We start from the raw sequence: 21,620 nt of genomic DNA on the forward strand, positions 1-21,620 counted from the left end.
TTTTATATACTGTATTAACTGATAAGAGTCCGCACTGTCACAGACATTTACACCCCAATCCACCCAGATGGAGAAGACTCGACACTTCTAACGAGAAGTATCTCGACACCCTCCAGTCTCCACTGAATCACCTCGCCTTTTACCTCGAGCCCATGGTCTCATGACGAAACATAGTGGTAAGAACAAAATCTCCGGCGTCTCTGGGTGACTTCTCATCACTCCATCACTCCACATGAAGCTGTTAGTTTAGATGCACAAAGTCTTAACTCAGCCTCCTCCCCCACACTACATCATAGAATCTTACACTCTTCCAGCCTGGCCATCGTTGGGCCTTCGCTTTTCGCGTCATTGTGCGCTGTTTTCAAACTCGTGAGAGGTACGCCTGGCTGTGAAGCGAAGAAAACATAAATAAGTCCTCCACGCGTTAGCATAATAGAGGTTGGAAGAAGGGTGGCACAGCAACTTGAAGAGCATAGTAGTTCTCTGTATCCTGCAAAGCGCAAAAGCGCACGATTCCCCGTAGAACACCCATTGATCTTCTCGGGGGTTGGCGCTTCTAAGGTTGCCTGAACTCAAGGGGCTGAGTTGAGGCTGGTTAGGTCGTTTACTGCCCCTGGGCGAGCCAGACCCTGAGCGGGTCAACACAGCAGATGAAACACACTCACGGCCCGGGAGACCATACATTTTTATTGGGAACCTGATTTTCTTCCAAGGATGGACGGCTAACTGGCACCGCCGCGCTCGGCCACATCTCGAGACCTTACGGGGCGAGTTGATCAAATGGCTTTGCGACGGTTGTGTGGGTGGCAGGCCTCGCCATTCCTCATGTGGAAGTCAATACAGTCTTACACCTTACGCTTGGAGATCAGGCTGGATGCGTTTCCATCTGTTAGACTCTGGGCCACTTGATGACTGAACGCAAAAAGGATTTTCCGAAGAAAATAGGAGTAATTCATACAAAATTTGTGTAGTGGGAAAAGGAAGAAGAAAGATTTAGAGAGTAAGGCGACCATCGATTCCTAACAACCCCATCTCCAACACACTCGCCTTTTGCGATGCCTCCTGTCTGGTGCCATCTTTATTTCTGAGCGCTGCGTGCCATTCTTGAATGGCATGTTTGGTCCTGTGATATTGTAGTATGGCATCTCCCAGGAAGTCTGCCTGAACACTATTATAGAATTGGTGATAAACACCGACTACTTTTTAGAGTTAATAGAATGAGCCTTCGGAGACTATGGAGGGCACTCTAAGTGTATTAAGGTGGATCGGGCCAACAGCATAATGGCCTGGATGGATCATGAGTCTATATCTCATGAGAGAATTGGAAGAGCATTTCTGTATATTGTGTCCGTTTGCTAAACTAGGAACCAACTGACATTATGCGCACTAGGTCATCAGCGAAGGCCGTAGGCTTGCGCCTCGATCAGTATGGAGAGCACCCAACCTCACCCGACCAGCTTCCAACTGCCTCCCCAACCGAAATGGAAGCTGGGTCAATGAAGTGGACGTTATCGTGATAGAGGTCTCTGATCTTCTTGCAGGATGGTTGGAAAGATGGCCATGTTTGCCTGTTGTCCACCACTGCCAGTATTCGAACACCGCCATGAACAAACATCACCAGACCACCGAGATTGAGGCTTGCTGCGTTGATGGAGGAGTCTAACCATGGTCCAGGCATCTTCGCTGTCCTCTACATGGGTAAAGTTCATCGCTATGGCTACTACCGACGGCCGAAAACTGCAATATAAATACCCCTAGCAGAAGCCGGATGATATCGCTCATGGCATCAATGCTCTTCATCTCTCAACACTCACTTAGTTATCAATATCATATTCTTAACCTTAGCTATTCGCTTTTCTTCACGAGCTCTCCAGAATCTCTCGTTAAACTCCTTTGACCTCCGACGAGACTAAGACCCTCAAACTTGATCTTCGTTTCTTTTAAGTGCCCTCGCCGAGTCCAACTCCTGTAAGTAGCGTTTCCCGAAGAGCATCTGTTGGAATGATTACAGCTAACACCTGGGGTAGTCCAAGAAGGGAAAGGCTGCGCAATGCCTCGCTCGAGCGGTAGCAGTGTAGGGTCAGGGTCGAGCCGCGGAAGGACTCGTCCCGACCCAAACTGCTCTTATTGTCGCGGCAGGGGAGAATATAGAACCCAGGGTTGGCAGAACGTCACTCGCACTTGCGAAAGGTGTCAGGGTAACCCGAACTTCCGGGAAAGGAGAATTTGCTGTCGAAATAGGAACTGTGGAGTCTGCCGCGGTCGGGGCTGGTATCAAGATGCGAACTGCTATTGTAGTACTTGCAGCGGAAGAGGTACGATGGTCGTGCGGGAGTGGATGACATTCACCCAAGAGTGCGATTGTTTCGGCCATTATTAGCTTGAGGATCGAGCTATGTCGAGTCGGTGATTGGTCTCTCGTCCTCCTTGAGGCCATTTTGTATTTCTTTTCTTTTCTTTTTGAATTTTTTTCTCAATACTTTCCCTCTTTATACTCTTTAGAGATCTGAGTTCCTTTGTTTTGCTTGAAGGGTACATCGACGAATTGGTGATAATTGTGGGATGCTCATCTTTGCGATTTTCCTTTTCTCTAGTTTGATAGTGTTTCATTTTTATCAATTGCTCTTTCATGTCGAGTTCTTCAAGGCCTTCAGGCATTGAGATTGCAACTCAGCAGCTGAGGGGAGAGCATGTTAGATGGAGGGGATGACCTCAATAATAAACTCACTCTCCATAACCTATCTCTAGGAATTGCTTATTCGGATTAAGGGAACTGCGCAATTATCGGTCCGCTCAAGGGTCAAAGATTGTAGATTGCCAGCAACAAGACAGGTTGAGCCGGAAATCGAGGCGAGGCTACCTCCAGCAGCAAACTGATGGCTAATTAAAGAGGAGGCACAGAGAGGCGACTGCCGATCGAGCATCTGGGTATAAATAAGGGTGCCGCCCCAATAAGATGCAACGTTAGCTGGCAAAACCAAACGACAGGATATATAGACCTTACTAGGAGCTGTCAAAACCATGTTAAAATGCGCAGTTTTCCTCAATTGTCCAAGGAAAGCTTTCGGTGTCCCCCCCTTTCTTTTCACAAAGAGAAGGTTATTCTTCTTCAACAAAATTACAAAGAGACGCAAGCTTATGCCAATGTCTAGAATCAACATTCTTTTTTAGCCATCTTGCATCCTCGGGATGCTGCTTGAGGAAATCTATATCTTTCTCCGTAATCTCCATGTTGATTTCAAGTTTAGCTTGAATGATTTCGCGCGGTGAAGCTTTCCTACGTTGTTTGAACGCCCTCTCTTGTCTTGTAAATGGGTAACGCCGGAGACGAGCCCGTATCCCCGAGGGGAGAGGTTCTTCAATAGCAACACTAATTAGGCGGATGATGTTAGTTGAACGAGCCCCTCTCTTAATAGAGGTATGGGGATTACCAACAAAGACTCCCCCGTCCAGGAATACCACAAAACTGGAGGATCCGTATGGGACTCTCCATGGTCCATGAGAAAGTAGCAGGTGCGGTCGTCAAAACCAAAATCAGCACCATACAAATTCCAGCGGTCTTGATCCCAATCGAAATCACGATTCCAGTGGTGCTGGCAAATTAGGTTTTGCATGCGCTCTATTCTCTCTGCGTATTTATCGCCGGGCACAAGGTGTGTCTTCGTCTGAACAAGAATCCGTACCGGTCCTGTTGGCTGTTGCTGCAATGCTGTGGTCTCGGGCGGACCCGTTTCATCGGCGGCAACTGACTCCATTGTGGTTTCGAGGGGAAATAGTGGAGGAAAGAAATAATTCAAAGATTTAGAGGTGGGCGCACGGTTTCTCGCCAAGGCTGTGATTAGCAGAACAGTAGAGGTCCAGACAATGATGAATGGTGAATGGTGAATGATGAACGAAGAATGAGGGATGAGGGGTATATCAAATGTAGTCCTCTGTTCTGGCTCACTACAAGGGCAATTAAGCGCCAGGCAACATTGAACAGACCGCCAATATTTCCCAGCCTTGCCCGAAGTTTTCCCTACGAAGTAGAAAGAGCGCCCTCCATCAGGAACGCCTGCTAAACGCCATCTTCTTCTTCGACATATCCACCTTTTTTTTTTTTTCCTTTTTTTTTCCTTTTTTTTTCCTTTTCCTTTTTTTTTTTTTTTTTTTTTTTTTTTTTTGGGCCGAAAACAAATTTTATACTCCACCGCATTTCCCCGAGATGCCCCAAAGACCTTCAAGGGCTACTATGATGTGCATTTCTGGTAGCTGATTGTTCCGTGCTGCCAAGTAGTGGAGTCCTCCCTCCGAGCTTGGTTCGGCAAGGGAGATTCTCGCCGCGGCTGTCCGGCATGCTGGCCAAGTATTGCGTGCGGCCGAGACTCTCCAGCCCATGCACCTCCGTGGGCTCTTTTGCCATCGTCTTCTATCAAGCAGCGCTCCCCACTCACGTCTCCTGTATCGCTCCGGGGGTGAATATCATAGATCCCTCCTTGTTCACTACCCGTGATAATCTCACACCACTCAATATTTAGCAATGATTTTCATGGTTGTGTGGCTCTTCCTCCTTCAGTCGAGAACCTCACCCTTCTCCTCTCAATCTCGGGAGAGCCATGACCGACATCCAGACTTGACCTGTCCAACCCCACATCGGCTCCGAAGCCGACCACATCCCGATTCTCTTTCCCTCTCATACTTGGGGACACCTAACCCCTCTACGTGGTAGTGGAGACGGAAATCACTGGAATTATTGTGACCCGTCACTTTTCCAGCTTGACACTCTAACCCTTCGTGCCCTTCATGAGAGTACCAGATAGCTGGTCCTTCTAGTGTAGGGTATGTCGTTCGCAGTTGAACTATAGCCAGGGCGATGAAGCGGTCTACATCAGAGGTCGAAAGTTGTGACTCCTCTACTCTTAACAAGGATGTGCTTGATATGCTCCCGAACTATATGCCTTTTCCCCAGATTAGGATTTATCCCCCACAATCTCCTTGACGAAGCCGGATCATTCTGTCCTCCTCTTGCCGGGGTACCTTGGCCCTCCTCCCCCGCATTACCGAAAGGTAGTTTATCTTCCAGGATCGAGAATCCAATTCTGCACCACAGTTCTGGCCATGCCGGATATGACCTAACCCTGCATGTCGATCTCCCCCCGAGAATCTTAGCTTCTTCGAATTTCCTTCGGCCTTAATAACACCACCCAAACCACCTCATCAGACTTGTATCTCTGATGGAGCTTTCCGTCCTCTACTCACGAATAATGCTTTTTATTGTACCTTTATACCGTTTTCGCCTTTTCGCTACTTAGTTCAGAAGATCAATGGCAATGCCGGATCAAACACTTAGGAATAAAGTTGCCGTTATCAGCGGATCCTGCGTAGGCATCGGCGCCGCCATCGCCCAGGAGCTTGCCTCTCGCGGCGCAAGCGTGGTGATCAACTACCCTTTCCCCGACCTTCGACTCGCCGCGGAGAATGTTCTCTCCTCCCTCGCCACGGCATCCACTTCTATAGCCGTGGAGGCAGACTTGAGCAAAACGGCTGGGCCGCAATCTCTTGTGGATGCCGCCGTCGCCAAGTATCAACGTATCGACATCCTGGTGAACAATGCGGCCCTTGCAGTCAACAAGCCGTTCGCCGAACAGACCTTGGACGATTGGAACACCCTGGTCAATCTCAATGGCCGGGGTACCTTCCTTCTCACGCAAGCGGCTCTGCCATATCTTCCCAAGCCGGACGGGAGATCTGCGGACCCCGGCGGCGGTCGCATAGTGAACATTTGTTCGATTTCTGCTCGAGCTGCACCTCCGCTGCAAACCATTTACGCGGGGACAAAGGGCATGGTTGACAGCTTCACGAAAGTCTGGGCTAAGGAATTGCCCCCTCGCTACGGATGCACCGTGAACGCGGTGAGCCCGGGGCCGACGATGACGCCGGCTTTCGCGGATGCTGGCGACGAATTTATGAGGACCATGCGGCCGGTGATGGATCAGACGCCTGTTGGGAAGCGCTTGGCGAGGCCGGAAGAGATTGCTTTCGCTGTGGGGTTTTTGTGTGAGCCGAGGGCGGGATGGATTAATGGACTGCACTTGGTTGCAAGTGGAGGTTTGCATATAGATTAAATGTAGGACAGCATGTTCACTGGGGTGGTTCGGGCAAACTTGTGTTCGCCGTTTGCTCCAGATCATATTAGGACAGTCGTCGTTTGGAGTCAAGCCTCGCTTTGATCAAGACTACTTTATTGAGTCAATACCTTAGCTTATGATTGCCGTAGAACTCACTACGATCATGTCTCTTGCGGCTGCCCTAAATCTGCCCGTGTCTGGAAGTCTAGTCCCGCATACTACCCGAATTCTGCCTCGCCAACGAGCGAGGGAAACTGCCGGTGGTATTAAATAAGTCAACTTGATTCAAACGTTGTTTCCCCACAAGCATCCAGCTGACGATAGCCTTGACATGAAAATAAGCAGGAACTAGACGGGGATAACCATGGTAGCCATCACTAGGATGTACGAATCTCGGCATGTGGGCGGTGACGGCAAAATATCGTCGGCCCCTCTTTGGAAGATGACGCACGCTCCAGAAAACTGGTTGTGGGAGCGTACCCTGAATTTCCTAGTCGACAAAAGAATCTACTTGATAGAAATTGGGCACGGTCTGACATGCTAGACATAAATATATAAGAAGCGGGAGAGTAGAGAAACGTAAGGGCCGAGCCCATGTACTAGGCCCCTTCATTCTACCCACAGTTCTTACCTTCCGAGTCCTTGCTAAGTCTAATGCCTCGAAAAAAAAAATGAGCCAGCCAAATGGAACAGAGAACTTGACTCTTCCCATCCTCTACAGGGACAAGACGGACCCCAACACATTTTACGAGGCAGCATGGGGCCGCGTCTTCAACGAACGACGGGACACGAGCCGGAAGCCTCTCGCCGTCGTGTTTGCCTCAAGACCCGAGCATGTAACAGCAGCCATCGAGCTTGCCAAAACGCAAGGCTGCCGAGTTTCCGTCCGAAGCGGCGGGCATAGCTGGGCTGCGTGGAGCGTTCGGGACGAAGCTATCCTCATCGACCTTGGGCAGATGAACGAGATCTACTACGATGAAGAGAGTCAAATTGTGTCATGTTCCCCGAGTACTACAGGTCGTGTGATCAACAAGTTCCTCAACGCCAAGGGAAGGGTGTTTCCCGGTGGTCATTGCCCGGATGTTGGCTTGGGCGGGTTCCTTTTGCAAGGAGGGATGGGCTGGAATTGCAAGGTTCGTTCCGAAAGTCTTGCAAATTCACCGAGGAGCAGGCAAGTTAACATTCAAGTGTGCTTTAGAACTGGGGTTGGGCGTGTGAGCACATCGTCAGCATTGATGTTGTTTCCGCTGATGGACAAGAGCTTCGCTGCAGCGAAAACGAGGATTCGGATCTTTTCTGGGCCGCAAGGGGCTCTGGTCCCGGTATGCTCAAGTGCTGCACTTTGTACTTCTGGGTGATGTAGCCCTTTCTCATGCTGAAGAGCAGGATTCCCGGCCATTGTCACACGATTTCACCTTCGCACCAGAGCCTTGCTGGGGATGTTCGACTCTAGATACACGTTCCCCGTCTCCAAATATCGAGAGGTGATTCAATGGGTCGTCGATGTAGGTCACATCAAAGAACAAGAAGAAAAAGAGAAAAAACCATATCCGGAGTGCTGAATAGCATCACAGCTTTGCCCGACAGCGGACTCGAGCATGGAGATTGTGTGCGTCTCTAGGTGCTCGCCAATCACCGGCGAAATCGAAATCATAGCAGGGTTTACCGCCTTCGCAGCGAATATGTCGGAGGCAGAGGCGGCACTAAAACCCATTCACGAGAGCCGGCCAAGCGGCGCCCTCGCAGAATTATTCTGCCTGGAAAACAACCTCGCGTGGCAGTATGACCACCAAAGCGCGGCCAATCCACCCAATCACCGGTACTGCAGCGAGAACGCGTACCTGCGAAACGAGGCCGACGTGGCCTCTGTGCTGGAGGTCGCATTCACGACATTGCCGAGCAAAAAGGCGTTCTCACTCTACTTTGCTATGAACCCGACTTCAAGGCGCGCGTTGCCGGATATGGCACTTAGTATGCAGTCTGATCATTACTTTGCACTCTATACTGTCTGGGAAGACGCGGCAGATGACGAGCGCTGCACGCGTTGGGTCCACGATATTATGCGCGATGTTGAGCGGCATAGCGTTGGTAGCTACCTAGGGGATGCGGACTTCCAGCAGAGGAGGACTAAATTCTGGAGCGAGGAGAATGGAGAGAGGTTGGGGGAGATTCGTAAGAAGTGGGATCCTCAAGGTCGGATTTGCGGATATTTGGATGTGGGCGATAAAAGCGGCGTAGAGGGACTGAAGAATGAGTTTGAGTGGATTGTTTAGGCCTCACACTGCGTTTGTCTGCTTAAATATTGATCAATTGTCACAAGTGTCCAGCCTCAAACTTGATTCTCAACATTGCCGGAGAGTTGATGGAGATATAAAGCCTGATGTGGTCGTATATAAACCTGTCTCGGGAAATGTCAAAGGCGAGTCTCGATATCTCGATAACCGCAACGGATGCCGCTGACATAAGAATAAACTGGAGAATTGGATGCAACATTTGATGTTGGGACCAGAACTCGAAATGTTTGTAGAATACTGATATGGAATGCTGAGACCACTCAAAGAATTTGAAGTAAAGACGGGTGGGGGCGGGCACGGGGTCTCAAGCTGCGGAAGATGTGCTGCAGCCTGCTGAAGTTCCTCCATCCAATCGACGCAGCCTGACGAAAGCCGAAATCAATTGTAGCATTCCTCAATGATCTCCCCAGCAGGGCATAGCTTTTTAAGATAGGCCTCAACTGTAGGAACCAGGTTTCAAACAGAAGGCTTATTCGGCAGCCAATTGTGCTTTTTCACTTACGATGCCTCACAAAACAGAGGACGACTATGGGCCAACCTTGGACCAGGTACGTATCCCTATCATGGTTCATCGACAAGACCAGCAACGGAAATATGCTCATCTCTTCCTTCGTGTCCTAGATGATATCATCCTCCTCAGAGCTTGATTTTATCGATAAACTCATAACAATCCTCAAAGATGCCTCGACTACCTTGAGAGTGCCATTATTGATCCAGGAGCTAGATGAATATGCCGAATCTAGGGAGTCTGAGATTGAGGCCATCTCATTACCAGAACAGCAGGGGCTGCTAGATTCCGTGGAGCAACTCCAGAAAATACAGGAGGAAATTGCCACACTTTCTCGCGACATCTTGGAGATAAGCCAATCGATCCAATCCAGTACAGAGAAGGCGGCAGAGAAAATGCAAAGGCTGGTCGACGTCAGTGGAGTTCGACGCAACACCCGGGATGCGTCCAACGCCCTCCGAGGATCTCTCGAGATTCTCTACGCCGCGAATTACGCGTACGATCTTATCCACAGCAAGAAGAAGTACCTCGCCGCACTAAAATCACTCGAGGACCTCCAGAAAGAGCACCTAATCCCCTCAATCCAAAGCAAATATGGCCCCCACCAGCAGCTAGCCTCTGCTGTTCAGAAATCTATCGCTACTTGCCAAAGGGCCATATCAGAAGCTACTATGGCCGACTTGAATACGTGGCTATTTCGTATCAGAGAGACCTCCCAATTCTTAGGGGAGGTCGCCTTCCGCCAAACGGAGCTTCGCAGAATTCGGCAACGGAAGCGCAGTGAGGAGAACCAGCTCATGACCAACTTCAAGCTAAACTCGGCGATAGAGTTGGTATTGGATGAGACTGAACAGTTTGATATCCTGGACAATGAGGAACTCCACATCGACTTCACCCCTCTCTTTGAATGCATGCATGTCCACGAAACCCTTGGCCAAAGCGACAAGTTCCGGATAGAATACTCTGCAACGAGGCAGCGGCAGAAGGATCTATTTTCCCTCGCTTCAGTTAACTTGACAGACGCCGACGACGAATCCTCGTTGAGTAGCCTATTGGAGGGGATTGCTGGATTTGCCATTATTGAAATGGCGACGTTGCACCGAGCACCTCAGCTGCGGTCGACCGTTGATGTAGGCTCGCCCCGAGCTTAGCCATGCAGATCTGTTTTCAGAGCTAACTCGTTTTATCAGGTGGAAGAACTGTGGGATTCGATGTGCCAAATGATGATCCAGCTCACTACAAAGGCACTCGACGGCGTAACTGACCCCAAGGTCCTCCTCAAAACCAAAGGCTATATGGCCTTGTTCATACAGACAATGGAGGTACGGAAACGGCTACTTTGTTTCACGCCCATGGCTAATAGCGAAACCAGGGATGGGGCTATTCAGTGTCAACGCTAGACAGCTTCCTCGTCAAACTATTTGAGAAGTATGCGGAGCTTCTCCAGCAGCGGGTTAGCGAGGACTTCCAGGAGGCAAGTTAAAATATGGCATAATGAACTTAACGATATTGTTACCCGCCATCTATTCTAACTCCCCAACAGATTGCCACCACCGATGATTACATGCCGATGGAGATACGCACTTTGGATGAGTACGAGAAGGTAGTTGCTGTTTGTTGGTTCATCTACGACGAATCTAGCGAACTGAGGTTAGTGCATTCATTGCCTTGCCATGAAGAGATTCATCAATACAATACATCAACCGGAGCGATCGAGGCGTTACTGACGATGTCCTAGGTTTCCTTGCGCCATGCCCTTTTCCCGGATGTACCCGCTCCTTTGCATCGACATACGGAACCTCATCAACCAGTTCTACTTCTTCACAGAGGACTACTTCCCGCGGGCAAAAATTATTGACGATGAATTGCAAAAGGTATGAATTGTTGCTATTTGCCGTCGTAGGGACATCGGCACTAATATCCTAACAGGCGCTGGACAGGCTATTGAAAGTGGCTTGTACCTCACTAATTGCAAGACTGAGCTCCCAGTATCTTAGCCAAGTTGTCCAGATCCTAATCAATCTCGAGTTCTTTGAGAAGGCCTGTCAGGAACTGGAAAAGTTCTTGTCGTCCTCCTCAGCCCGTGGACCGGTAGCTCTAAGCGCAACCGAGCAGTTCAGGAACGAGACAAAGACTGCCGAGAAACGAGTGTTTGAGCTGATTAATTCCAAGATCGACGATCTTGTTGATACGGCTGAATATGACTGGGCGGCAGTGAACACCTCACCGGAGCCAAGCAACTACATCCAGATGCTGAGGCGCTATCTCTCTACCATCATGAGCTCAATATTACTTAGGCTGCCCCGTGAGATAAGAGAGCTCATATACTTTGATGCCTTGAGTCACGCAGCGAATAAGATTTTTGTGAGAAACCCTCAACCAAGCCTTGCCCACTCGTTTACTTCCGCCTTCTCTCCAAAAAACAGAGACTAACGTTTTCAAGGCACTACCTCTCTCCCCAGAGGTCCAGCGTATCAATGCAAATGGAGTGGCTGCTCTTGCCCAAGATGTGCAGTACCTTCGCGACTATGTCGATGGCCTTGAAAATGGACCCATGCTGAAAGAGAACCTGGATGAGCTGCAACAGACAGTCGACTTGATGCAGAGCGACAACCACGAGGAGTTCTTTGACTCGTCTACGCGAAATAAGAAGTATGGGCGGGTTGACGTTATGAACGGACTCATTTTGCTCGAGAAGTGAGTTTCTCTCCAAGACCATTTCGTGTTCTTCAGCAGTGCCATACTAATTGCCAGTAACAGGCTCACATAGACAGTCGCAGGTCCAAGCCGGACTGGCGCTATGGCTAATATTTCCTCGAAGTTTGGGAGGTAAGGCAGCTTCGTGGTGTAGACCTGCAGAAACGCTGCCGAAGATGATGGGGTGCCACAGTACGAAGTATCATGATACGTTCAGTAGACACTTGAACCGCAACAAATGCGGGTTACTCTTCCATTTTAAAGCTGTATGATACTCTCGATGCCCCTTTTCCTGGTCCCTAGACTTGAGTGTCGGTTTGAGGCGGGCGAGAATGGGGACTTGCGTATTACCTGAGATTCTGGGCTGTCTTGGGTTCCTGAAATTGGTGCCCTTTGTTCCCCCGAAAGAAGTCCTGGTAGTTTACACATGGCTTTTATTGTCTAAATGAGGAAATCGGATATGTTTGTGTGTATTGAGCCTTTCCCCCCCTTTACCCTACCCTATCTGAAAACGAAATACACAGACAGCTCCCCCCCTTTTATACACCTCATGTCCACGCCCACGCCCACTGTAGATATGTCACTGTGTGTGGGTGGGGAGGGAGGAGAGAACATGCCTGGGCAAGACGTTGTGCTGTCGCTCAAAGGCTGACCGCCTGCTCCTTAAAATTCCAAGTTCAAGCATAGAGAGAGGCATTTCCTGCATAATGTGAACTAATCAAAACTGTCCGATTATATTTCTTATTCTTTAATCCCACTCGCATCTTCGGCTAGCGGCATTTCGCTGACGATCAGTTGCAGTGCGTCTCTCGCGTATGCATCTACACTATTTATTCTTTGAGCAGACAGGTTTCGGTGCCCACCAAGGGCTTCCGAGACCCACCGTTGTCAACTTACTCTTCCAATGCACAGTACCAGTACTCAGAGAGAGCAAGAGTCAAAAGGCAGAGGAGTGTCTGGTGGGAACGCTGGCAAGGTGGGCTCAAGTCAAAGTAGCCCAAACCACTAGTCAGGGGAATTAACTACTAAATACGTTTCCGTTGGTGTCGATGGAGAGGGAATCAGGACGGAAAGGAAGAGCTGAGTGGACGGGGAGGATGAGGGCTACACCACATCGACTTCGTCCTCCTGCTCGCCTTCGACTGACGTCACTACTAGCGGCATCCAGTCCCTGATACTTCGCTATGCTCAAAGTCTGGCTAACACATACGTCCAATCACACTTGCTAGCGATGACCTTGTGCTCATCGGAGTAAGTGATCAACGTTTCCTGGGTGAATGGGTGAGTGGGTAAGCGGCGAGTGGCTGGATGAGCGAATCCACATCTGTACCCAGTCACGCACCAACAGGCCAAAGGAACCCGCGGCATCCACACTGCCTGCTGCTTGGGGGATCGACATCCAGACAGCGTCTCAGGATAGAGAACCCCACGAGATACGGCATCCATTCCGCCCTTCAACTGCGAGCTTTTGAGGAAACGCTGTAGGTAAAAGAACAACCTCCCGCGTGGGGTCCTGATCCCATGGGCTGCCTCCCAATTTCCCGCCCGCCGTGCTTTGCTCCTCGCATGACAGCGCGAGATCACTACGACGTGGTCGCCATGTCCGTGTCCATGGGATGGGATCGGCGGTTTGTGTGCGTTTTGCGTGAGTTTGTGTGAGCAAAAGACAGACGAAAGAAAATTTCTCGGGGCCCCAATTGGGATAACACCCACACAAAAAAAAAATAATAGAAACGCAAAGCGGGCGCGGGCATAGCCCCGGCACTAGTAAATAGTCCGTAATACGAAACAGAGGGGGTGTGTGCGAAGTAGTGCACTCCCGTCATCAAAATCGATCCATACCACTTTGCCCCAGCGGCGATAACATTTGATTGCACCGACTGCATCGGGGATGGGATCATTGAGGATGTTGGGTGGTTGGAGATTGGATGGAGCTTGAGAGTTGGAAGGCGCGATGGGAAGGGGGAAAGGGTCAGAACGGGGAGGGGGTGGCCCAAGCTCCCTGCAGGCAGTCCCGGTTGCAGCTGCCTCGTGCCTCGTGGACTTGGACGAGTCTGGATTCTCCCATTCGACCAGACTCGCAGACTGGATCCAACACCTCCATCAGACTCGACCTCGGCGGTTGCAATCCGGGAAATCGAAATTGGGGCTGTGCGTGTGCTAACCTGCGTCAGGACGTCAGACAAATGCAAACGGTGCAAACAATATGCAGAATGCAGCTAGCTCGAAACCTCCCAGCGATGTTCTGCCGCTTGTTTCGCGGAGCTTCGTCCGACCGCCAGCCTCTACCTCGATTCTCGAATATCAGAGACTTGGGCGTCAAGTAGCCTGCGATCTCTGGCAATTTTTTATACTCTGTCAGTCTGCGATCTGTCAGTCCGTACAGCATCGCTGAGGGATTTATTTCCTGGCACTGTTCTGTTGCTTTTTGACCCAATTCTAGTCGCGTTGTTGTCGGTCGGGGGATACCAATTGGGAAATTCCCTGATAATGGATTTACGAGATGGAATGAGAATGATGCCCTCTTTTTGTGTTTTTCTCCTTTCCTTTTTCTATTCAGGGCACTCGTCAAACAGACAGTTTGCTCGCCCAAAGGCGCCTGTCCAAGACGAGATAGAATTTCCTCCTTCCGGCTTTCGGAGTAGTGATCGTTACTTGGTTGGCCTCGGAAATTCTCGCCTAATAAAGGCTCAAGCTCCAAGTTGACTACTTCATAATATGGTGTTTTTGGCTGATGTCTGATGTCTAGACTCTTATGGTTGGAAAAGGATAAAAAGTCGCCTCTCTTCCCAGTCTGTGGAAGACGATTGTGATTCCTTTGCATTTACTCCACCTTACTCCTCTTTCTGATCTTTTCTTCCCGATTTGTGTCTGTGTTTGCGATTTCTCCCTGGTTCACAATGTGGAAGCCTCGAATACCTCTCAACTTCATCACGATCCACTGTAAGCCCTATTCACTTTGGCAGCCCCAGGATGATCGAAAAGAAAGAAGAAAAAAAAATAGAGAGAGAGAGATGGGGATAAGGATAAGCAGAAGACTGACAGACTCGTGTTTCCTCACAAGATGCGTGGATCATATTCATGGGGCTCCTGAGCCTCGTCGTCATCTGCCCGTACGGAAACATGCCCGCTGTCGATGCCTACTTTTTTGGTGCCAGCGGATCTACCGAGTCTGGTCTCAACACGTACGTTTCTCCTGGTGCTCTTCTCTCCCGCGTACTTCTTTCCTATGCGCGATCTTTTCTAATCCTCGTCTTGCGACAGTGTTGATATCAAAGACATACCCACCTACCAGCAGCTTTACATCTATTTCATTCCCATATTTACCAATCTCGGGTTCATCAATACCGTCGTCGTGGCCGTGCGCTTGTATTGGTTCGAGAAGAGACTCAAAGAGAAAGGTGTGTAGATCTCTTTCTCCTCCCCTTCTTTTTTTTTTTTTTTTTTTTTTTTTTTTTTCCTTTTTTTTTATCCCCAGTTGCGAGTCGTTCTTCATACATTGTTAACGATGATAATTCCATCTAGCCTTCCGTTTACCAAGTCCAAATCAAGAAGAAGACCTAGAGTCGAATCAGAGATCCGATACAATTGCCCAAAGTGATCAAAAGAACATTGACAGCTCAGATAACACGTCCGGCAAACAGCGGGAGCGGGATCCGGAACCGAATCCGCAGGACTCAGAGCCGAAGCCCAGTCCTCCATCCCCAGATGAGGCTGGGCGAAAGTCAGATGGTCATATCACCTTCGCAGACGACGAGCACCCTCGCAGGAATTCGAAAGTCCTATACATTCCTCCCCCATTGGAGCGTGATAGAGGTAAGAATCCCCTTGGAGACCTCGCCCATACTTTCGGGCGGCTTGGCTGTGGATCCTGAAAGAATGCCGTTTCTAATCAGAAAGCGCACAGGTTATCCGATTGTCGAGAGAGATGCGGAAGACACCAGTGATGAAGGTTAACCTTAAACCTCACCGCGTCCCGCCTTTCTTTTTCTGCCCTTGCCTCTGGGCTATGGACTTCTTGTTCACTAATATATCCTATAGATGAGGACGCCATTAAGCCAGTTGATTCCAGGGATCCAAGCGGCCTCAAACGCCGTCGGACTCACCATCACCGCGCCGGCCCGAGCATGTCCACGGCCATGTCCCTGGAGAGAGTGGCATCTTCGTTCCTCGCTCCCGGAGGCATTCTGACTCGCGAAAGTTCATCGACTTCCCGTAAAGTAGAACCTCGCCCCTTGAATCTGCCCGGTCTGTCGAGGGGTGTCACGGTCGGACGTAATTCTCGCCTGTATAACCTCACGGCTGAGGACAGGAGTCGACTTGGTGGCATTGAGTATCGAAGCCTCAAACTTCTTCTCAAAATCGTTACAGGTAAAAGCTGACGATTTCTTCCTCCCCCATTCCCTTTTTACATTAGGCCTTACCCGTAGCCCTTGAGTGACAGAGCTAACATATAACTACCCAGGCTACTTTTTCGGCCTCCATATCTTCGGTGCCATCTGTCTCGTCGGGTGGATTCATAGAGCTCCGACGAAGTATACGGATTATTTGCAAGAGTGCGGACAGGATAAGACTTGGTGGTGAGTCCCCGACGTTCTCTCGCCATTCTTTCTCTCCCACAGAACCCCATTCTGACGATGTGACATCTCTTCAAAGGGCTTTCTACTCTTCCCAGACAATGACCGATAACCTCGGGTTCACCCTAACCCCTGACTCCATGATTCACTTCCGGGACGCCACATGGCCAATGATCCTCATGTCCTTCCTCGCCTTCGCCGGCAACACGCTCTACCCCGTCTTCCTCCGCCTCGCCATCTGGATCTTCTATAAATGCGTGCCCGCCAAGTCATCCACGAAGGAGACTCTTCAATTCATCCTCGACCACCCGCGTCGCTGCTATACGCTCCTGTTCCCCAGCACAACTACCTGGGTCCTCTTCCTCATCATATTCGCCCTCAACTTCATTGACGTCCTGTTGATCATCCTCCTGGACCTCCACAACCCCGCCGTCAACGAATTGCCCATCGGTCCCCGCATTCTAGCGGCCATTTTTCAAGCCGCGTCGTCGCGTCATACGGGGACGTCGACGTTCAATCTTGCTCTCGTTAACCCCGGCGTGCAATTCAGTCTCGTCATTATGATGTATATCGCTATTCTGCCCATCACCATTAGCATCCGCTCCTCTAATACGTATGAGGAGAGGGCGCTGGGAGTCTACCCTTTCGAGCAAGACGTGAATGAATCGAGGACTTCGTCGTATATTATGACGCACATCCGGAATCAGTTGACGTTTGACCTGTGGTATATTTTCCTCGGCACGTTTATAATCTGTGTTGCTGAAGCGAAGAAGATCATGGACGGCACCGATCCTGTAAGCACAGACGGTCACCCCCCCCCCTTTCTTCTTCTCCGCGTGACGTTTCCGGCTAATTCAATGTTATAGGCCTTTGCTGTTTTCCCAGTCTTCTTCGAGGTTGTATCAGGATAGTACGTTTTGCTGACCCATGTTGCTTTTGTTGATTAGTTACTAACCAATGTGTCTTACACTTATAGCGGCAACGTTGGCCTGTCCCTCGGCCATCCCTCAGTCAACACTTCCCTGAGCGGAAAGTTCACAACTTTTAGCAAGGTGATCATGTGTTTCATCATGATTCGCGGTCGGCATCGTTCGCTCCCGTATGCTCTCGACCGCGCCATCATGCTACCAAGCGAGGGTATTGAGGGGGAAGAGTTGCGCGAAGAAAAGCCTCATGACAGCTAACAGGAGAAAAGGCCCAGGGAAGTAAGTTTATACAAGTTCTGGGCTGCTATTCTCAAGAGGCGGTTTCTTTGTTTCAGCATAGGTAGCACATATATATGTCAAGTAGTATTCTAGAAATTCATATAGATGTTCCCTGGGCTTAATTTCGTGCAACCCCAAAACTGGGGATTCAAAACCAAGTATTGAACCGCCTGCGGGAGACGTCAGACTCTCACGAGTAGACCGTTTTCACCTTGCCTTCGAAAGCATCTTTGATATAGCTCTCGAGCGGTGTGGCTTCCACGTCTGGGTAAAGCTCCTTGACGTCGAGGTATCCGAGATACTTGGCATGCTGAGGGGTGTTATCCCCTCTGATACCCAGCAAATTTCGATACTGCGCCATGCCAAGCTTCAACATGCCGCTTGGGTCCATGTTGTTCTTGGCAATCTCCGCCTCGCCTTCTGAGATGATCTCGAGCAGTTCCTCCTTGGTCACCTACGGTCTTTCTTTAGCAGTTGGGCTCGCTCAGGGAAACAGCAATGGGCACATACATATTCTCGTGGGACAGACTCGCCCGTCACCTTCTCAAGAAGATCAAAGACCTCAGTCTGCGTCCAAACTTTGCTGTACCCGAAAACGGCCCTGTTCAACGTCCTCGGATCGACAATGATTCTCGCGACGTATTTTCCGATATCGCGGTTATCCGTCAGGGCCCAGGGCGTGTTCCCGTCGCCGACGATCTGCGTCGTCGAATATTCTCCTTGGCGCGGAGTCGTCCCGATGGCAGGGACGGCAGGGAGAGTTGATACCACCAGCCAAAGCCGATGGCAGTGTAGGGTAGGTAGAGCCTTTTGATGTGATCCAGTATGTCCTCCTTCTGTAATTTCAGGGAAGCGAAAATGCTCTATTAGTTAAAGATTCTTGGGTACTGCACCAAAAAGTATCCAAGAAGAAAAGAAGAGTTCCTCACGATCTCTCGAACCAACATGACACCCCTCGGGGGAAACACGGCCCAAAAAGGCTGGGCACATACCGACCTATGCGAGCCTTGTGCGCGGCCTCAATGAGCGCCGTTTCTTCCTTGAGTTGAAGCAACGTCATGGTGGAGATGACGACGTCCATGCCGGTGAGAGCTTGGACGAGGATATCCGACGGCCCGTCGAGTTCGATGGGCTTGATGATGACGCCGCGGTTGGCGAACGCGACGTATGCAGGTTTGTTGATGGAGGCTTGGCGGGCGAGGGCTGTCACTTCCTGTGAGAGTGTTAATATGCAAAGGCGCCGAGTCTTCGCCCTTCTAATTTCATTATCTCAGCCACGAAAAGGAATTTCGACGTACGAATTTCTCGGGGTTGCAAGGAGGGCGTTGACGATAGAGGAGCCCGTCACTCCGGACGCGCCTGCGATGGCGACTCTGGTCTTGGCCGCCATATTTTGCGCTCTCTTTGCCTACGTTTGCTCGATATCAATTGGGATGTGAAATTGCGATTGCTCAAGCATGGGCATGAAGAATTCTACATCTCAGGCATTGAGGAAATATTTCAAGTTTATATCTACAGATTTAAGATTTTCGTTCTATATCATGGGGAGATGAACTCCTCGCCCCAGATGTTGAAATTGCTCCAACTAGATAACATGAAGTTATGATCCAATGCATCGTGTGTTTTAAAAGTTGAGATTACAAATCGACGGCGCAAATCCACGGCGGAGTCCCGGCTGGTGCCATCGACAGCTTTGATTCATAATCAGAGGAGACCAGGGGTGAACCCGGAGAGTAAAATAAGGTTACGGGACGGACTTGGTCTCGGGGACGGGGGCTTCACTAGCCACCGAATCCCCGACCCCGGCTTCAAACCCTGGCTTGGCTGTAACCGTCTTCTCTTCATGTAAAACGTATTTTCTTCGAGGCAGCTAGACGGCCGTATCGATAGATTATTAATTAGCAACTCTCGGATATCAGCTTTTTGCAAACCCCGGCTCCTTGTCTACAATGCGGAGATCAACTAGCAACTAATACTATCAAGGGATCTGTGATTTCGGGGCTTGCTAATTCTCTCAGTCTGGGGTACATACATTTGATCAATTCGTATGATAGGCACCATCACTGTTTCCAGGACACCACGTCAGTGAAGACAAGACAAACCCTTGCGCCGTAGTCAATCTTACACTAAAGCTCTTCGCATCATCACATCCGGTACTTTACATTACGTATCAATCCATGTCTCTACAACCTCAGATATCCCTCATTTCCTAGTGGCTACACATCAAGATGCCCTTATTTTCATTCAAAGCATAGGCTCCTATGACAAAAACTGCGGCTAACATCGCTCAAACCATCAATCTTCAAACCATCGACACCATCCAAGCCATAATACATATAAAACGCAACACATGTCCCAGGTTATCTAGTTATACTAAGGAAATAATATCCGCCGGAAAAGGAAAAAGCCACCCAGAAGTCATCCCAACAATCAACCTTCTCCAGAACTTATGGCCAGCTCTAATGCCTTCACCCTCAATCATAACTCCCCCCCAGCCCACCTTATTAGAACCTCCCACCCGTCTCCTGCCTTCTCAACTCCTCCTGAAACACATTCCTCCCCTCTGACCTCGGCGACTCCTGCAGCTTAATATCCCCCTCATGAACCCCCGTCCCATCCACACCTCCCGACCCCACCCTCTGCGTACGGCTCTTACTAACACCATAGCCCTGACTCGACCGCCTCCTAATCCTCGACAGCACAATCTTATCCTTATTTTTCTTCCACAGACAAAAGAAACCTAGCGCGACGGCCAACACTCCGACGATGACAGGCACGGCAATAGCGGCGGGGTGCACACCCTTGCGACCCTTCTTCTCGACATGATCGATGACGGAGATCTCATCGCGCACGACGTAGATGCGCGGGCCCTCGGTCTCCTTGGGATCCGCCGCCGTGCCGTACTTCATGACCATGGCGATGGACTTGGCACCGTTAGAGCCGCGCATGAAGGCCTCGGTGATTGTAAAGGGGACAAAGCCGTCACCTGCGCGAGCCGTCACAGATACTATGTTTCCGTTGGAGGGAACCCAGCGGGCAGAGATGGTGATTTGTTGGTCTTGGTTCTCGCTGGCGAAGAAGGTGGTGTCCCAGGTGACTACACAGGCGAGTTAGTTTTTTCGATGCCCGCTGAAAGAAACTTAGGCTGCCTATTCGCTACTCCAACTTTATAAAAAATAATAGTAAGAAAAAAAAAATGGCCTACCTAGATATGTCTTCCCAAGGCTCAACCGACTATTCGCAAAAGGCTGGCAAAACGGCCCATCAACTCCCCACTTCCCATCACAAACGGCAAACTGGCCCCCGGCCCCATTCGTCGCCGTAGCCGTCGGCGGCGGCGGGCTCCCTGTTGCGGTGGTAAGCGTCCCCGCACTCGACATGGTGTAAACTGTGCCGGTGAGGATGTAGGGGACGCCGGCTACGGTGGAGACGGCGCCATTCTTAGTGGTGACGGAGACCTTTTTGGTGATGGGCTTGCCGCCGCCGTCGATGGTGACCCATTCGTGGACGACGTCGCGTGGGCGGAGGAGACCTGCGGCGGCAGTTTGGGCGGGGATGAGGGAGAGGAGGATGGTGAGCAGGGCCACGGGCCACTGCTTTTTGGAGAGCATTGTTTCTGAGGTGAGTGATGCGGTAATGGGTGAAGATGAAAAAAATGGAAAGGCAGAAAGGATCGTATCGAACTAGAGGAGAATATGAGCTGTGGGACTCGGGCTGGTGGATAGTGTCCCGGGAAGCTTTGAGTTTGCTGCAGGGAGCTAAACGAACATGAACTCTCTCTCCGGGTAAGCAAGAAGGGGAGCTGCAGTTTTGTGCAGTGCTCAGCAGAAGAAGATCTCGATGTAAGTGGGGAGAAAAAGGTTTCGGAAGTAACTTGGGGTAAAGCTCTAAGTCAATAGCGACAATGTACTTAGACGGGGAAAGTCAAGGGCACAAGGGCACCTGCCCCTAGAAAGAGAACGAGATTTTGTCTCCTCACTTTTTTTGCTTTCCTTTTCTTTTTTTTTGCTCTCACCTTTTTTCTCCTTCCTCAGATTGCCGACCTATGCGGGGGGTGGCAGGCCCTACCCACATCCGCTGAGGTGCAAGGAGCGCATGTGAGTAATATGGCCCGGGAAGTCGATGCGATGTACCGGTACCTTGACTTGGACTCTGAACTTTGAAGGGAAGGAAGGGGTCCGGACATGGTTGGCCACAAAGTACGTGCTGCGATATTAGGAAGGCGGGATGGA

The 21,620-nt window shown here is 50.2% G+C and overlaps 4 protein-coding genes and 1 pseudogene across 4 annotated transcripts; 3 read left to right on the top strand and 2 right to left on the bottom strand.

Annotated features, from left to right (window-relative positions):
- Window positions 1-5,303: 5,303 nt before the first annotated feature.
- SAPIO_CDS9116 lies at window positions 5,304-6,104 on the top strand (annotated as a pseudogene; the record flags this gene model as incomplete).
- Window positions 6,105-6,778: 674 nt separating this feature from the next.
- SAPIO_CDS9117 (uncharacterized protein) lies at window positions 6,779-11,717 on the top strand (the record flags this gene model as incomplete). Its single annotated transcript, XM_016790594.1, has 12 exons — window positions 6,779-7,240; window positions 7,306-7,429; window positions 7,695-8,279; window positions 8,921-8,949; window positions 9,023-10,039; window positions 10,100-10,231; window positions 10,282-10,362; window positions 10,453-10,559; window positions 10,648-10,783; window positions 10,839-11,214; window positions 11,336-11,606; window positions 11,690-11,717. 12 exons carry the CDS (start codon window positions 6,779-6,781, stop codon window positions 11,715-11,717), a joined length of 3,348 nt encoding a protein of 1,115 aa, XP_016639897.1.
- Window positions 11,718-14,506: 2,789 nt separating this feature from the next.
- SAPIO_CDS9118 (uncharacterized protein) lies at window positions 14,507-17,367 on the top strand (the record flags this gene model as incomplete). The annotated part of the gene is made up of 9 exons (XM_016790595.1): window positions 14,507-14,549; window positions 14,671-14,791; window positions 14,871-15,007; window positions 15,231-15,422; window positions 15,648-15,977; window positions 16,072-16,186; window positions 16,263-16,977; window positions 17,050-17,093; window positions 17,160-17,367. 9 exons carry the CDS (start codon window positions 14,507-14,509, stop codon window positions 17,365-17,367), a joined length of 1,905 nt encoding a protein of 634 aa, XP_016639898.1.
- Window positions 17,368-17,578: 211 nt separating this feature from the next.
- Window positions 17,579-18,778, bottom strand: SAPIO_CDS9119 (uncharacterized protein; the record flags this gene model as incomplete). Its single annotated transcript, XM_016790596.1, has 4 exons — window positions 17,579-17,842; window positions 17,899-18,224; window positions 18,385-18,591; window positions 18,667-18,778. 4 exons carry the CDS (start codon window positions 18,776-18,778, stop codon window positions 17,579-17,581), a joined length of 909 nt encoding a protein of 302 aa, XP_016639899.1.
- A 1,114-nt stretch (window positions 18,779-19,892) lies between these two features.
- SAPIO_CDS9120 (uncharacterized protein) lies at window positions 19,893-20,999 on the bottom strand (the record flags this gene model as incomplete). The annotated part of the gene is made up of 2 exons (XM_016790597.1): window positions 19,893-20,485; window positions 20,594-20,999. 2 exons carry the CDS (start codon window positions 20,997-20,999, stop codon window positions 19,893-19,895), a joined length of 999 nt encoding a protein of 332 aa, XP_016639900.1.
- Between the last annotated feature and the right edge of the window lie 621 nt (window positions 21,000-21,620).

The sequence above is a fragment of the Scedosporium apiospermum genome (genome assembly GCF_000732125.1).
Source record: "Scedosporium apiospermum strain IHEM 14462 chromosome Unknown SEQ_SAPIO_0132, whole genome shotgun sequence".
In the NCBI taxonomy this organism is placed as follows: domain Eukaryota; kingdom Fungi; phylum Ascomycota; class Sordariomycetes; order Microascales; family Microascaceae; genus Scedosporium; species Scedosporium apiospermum.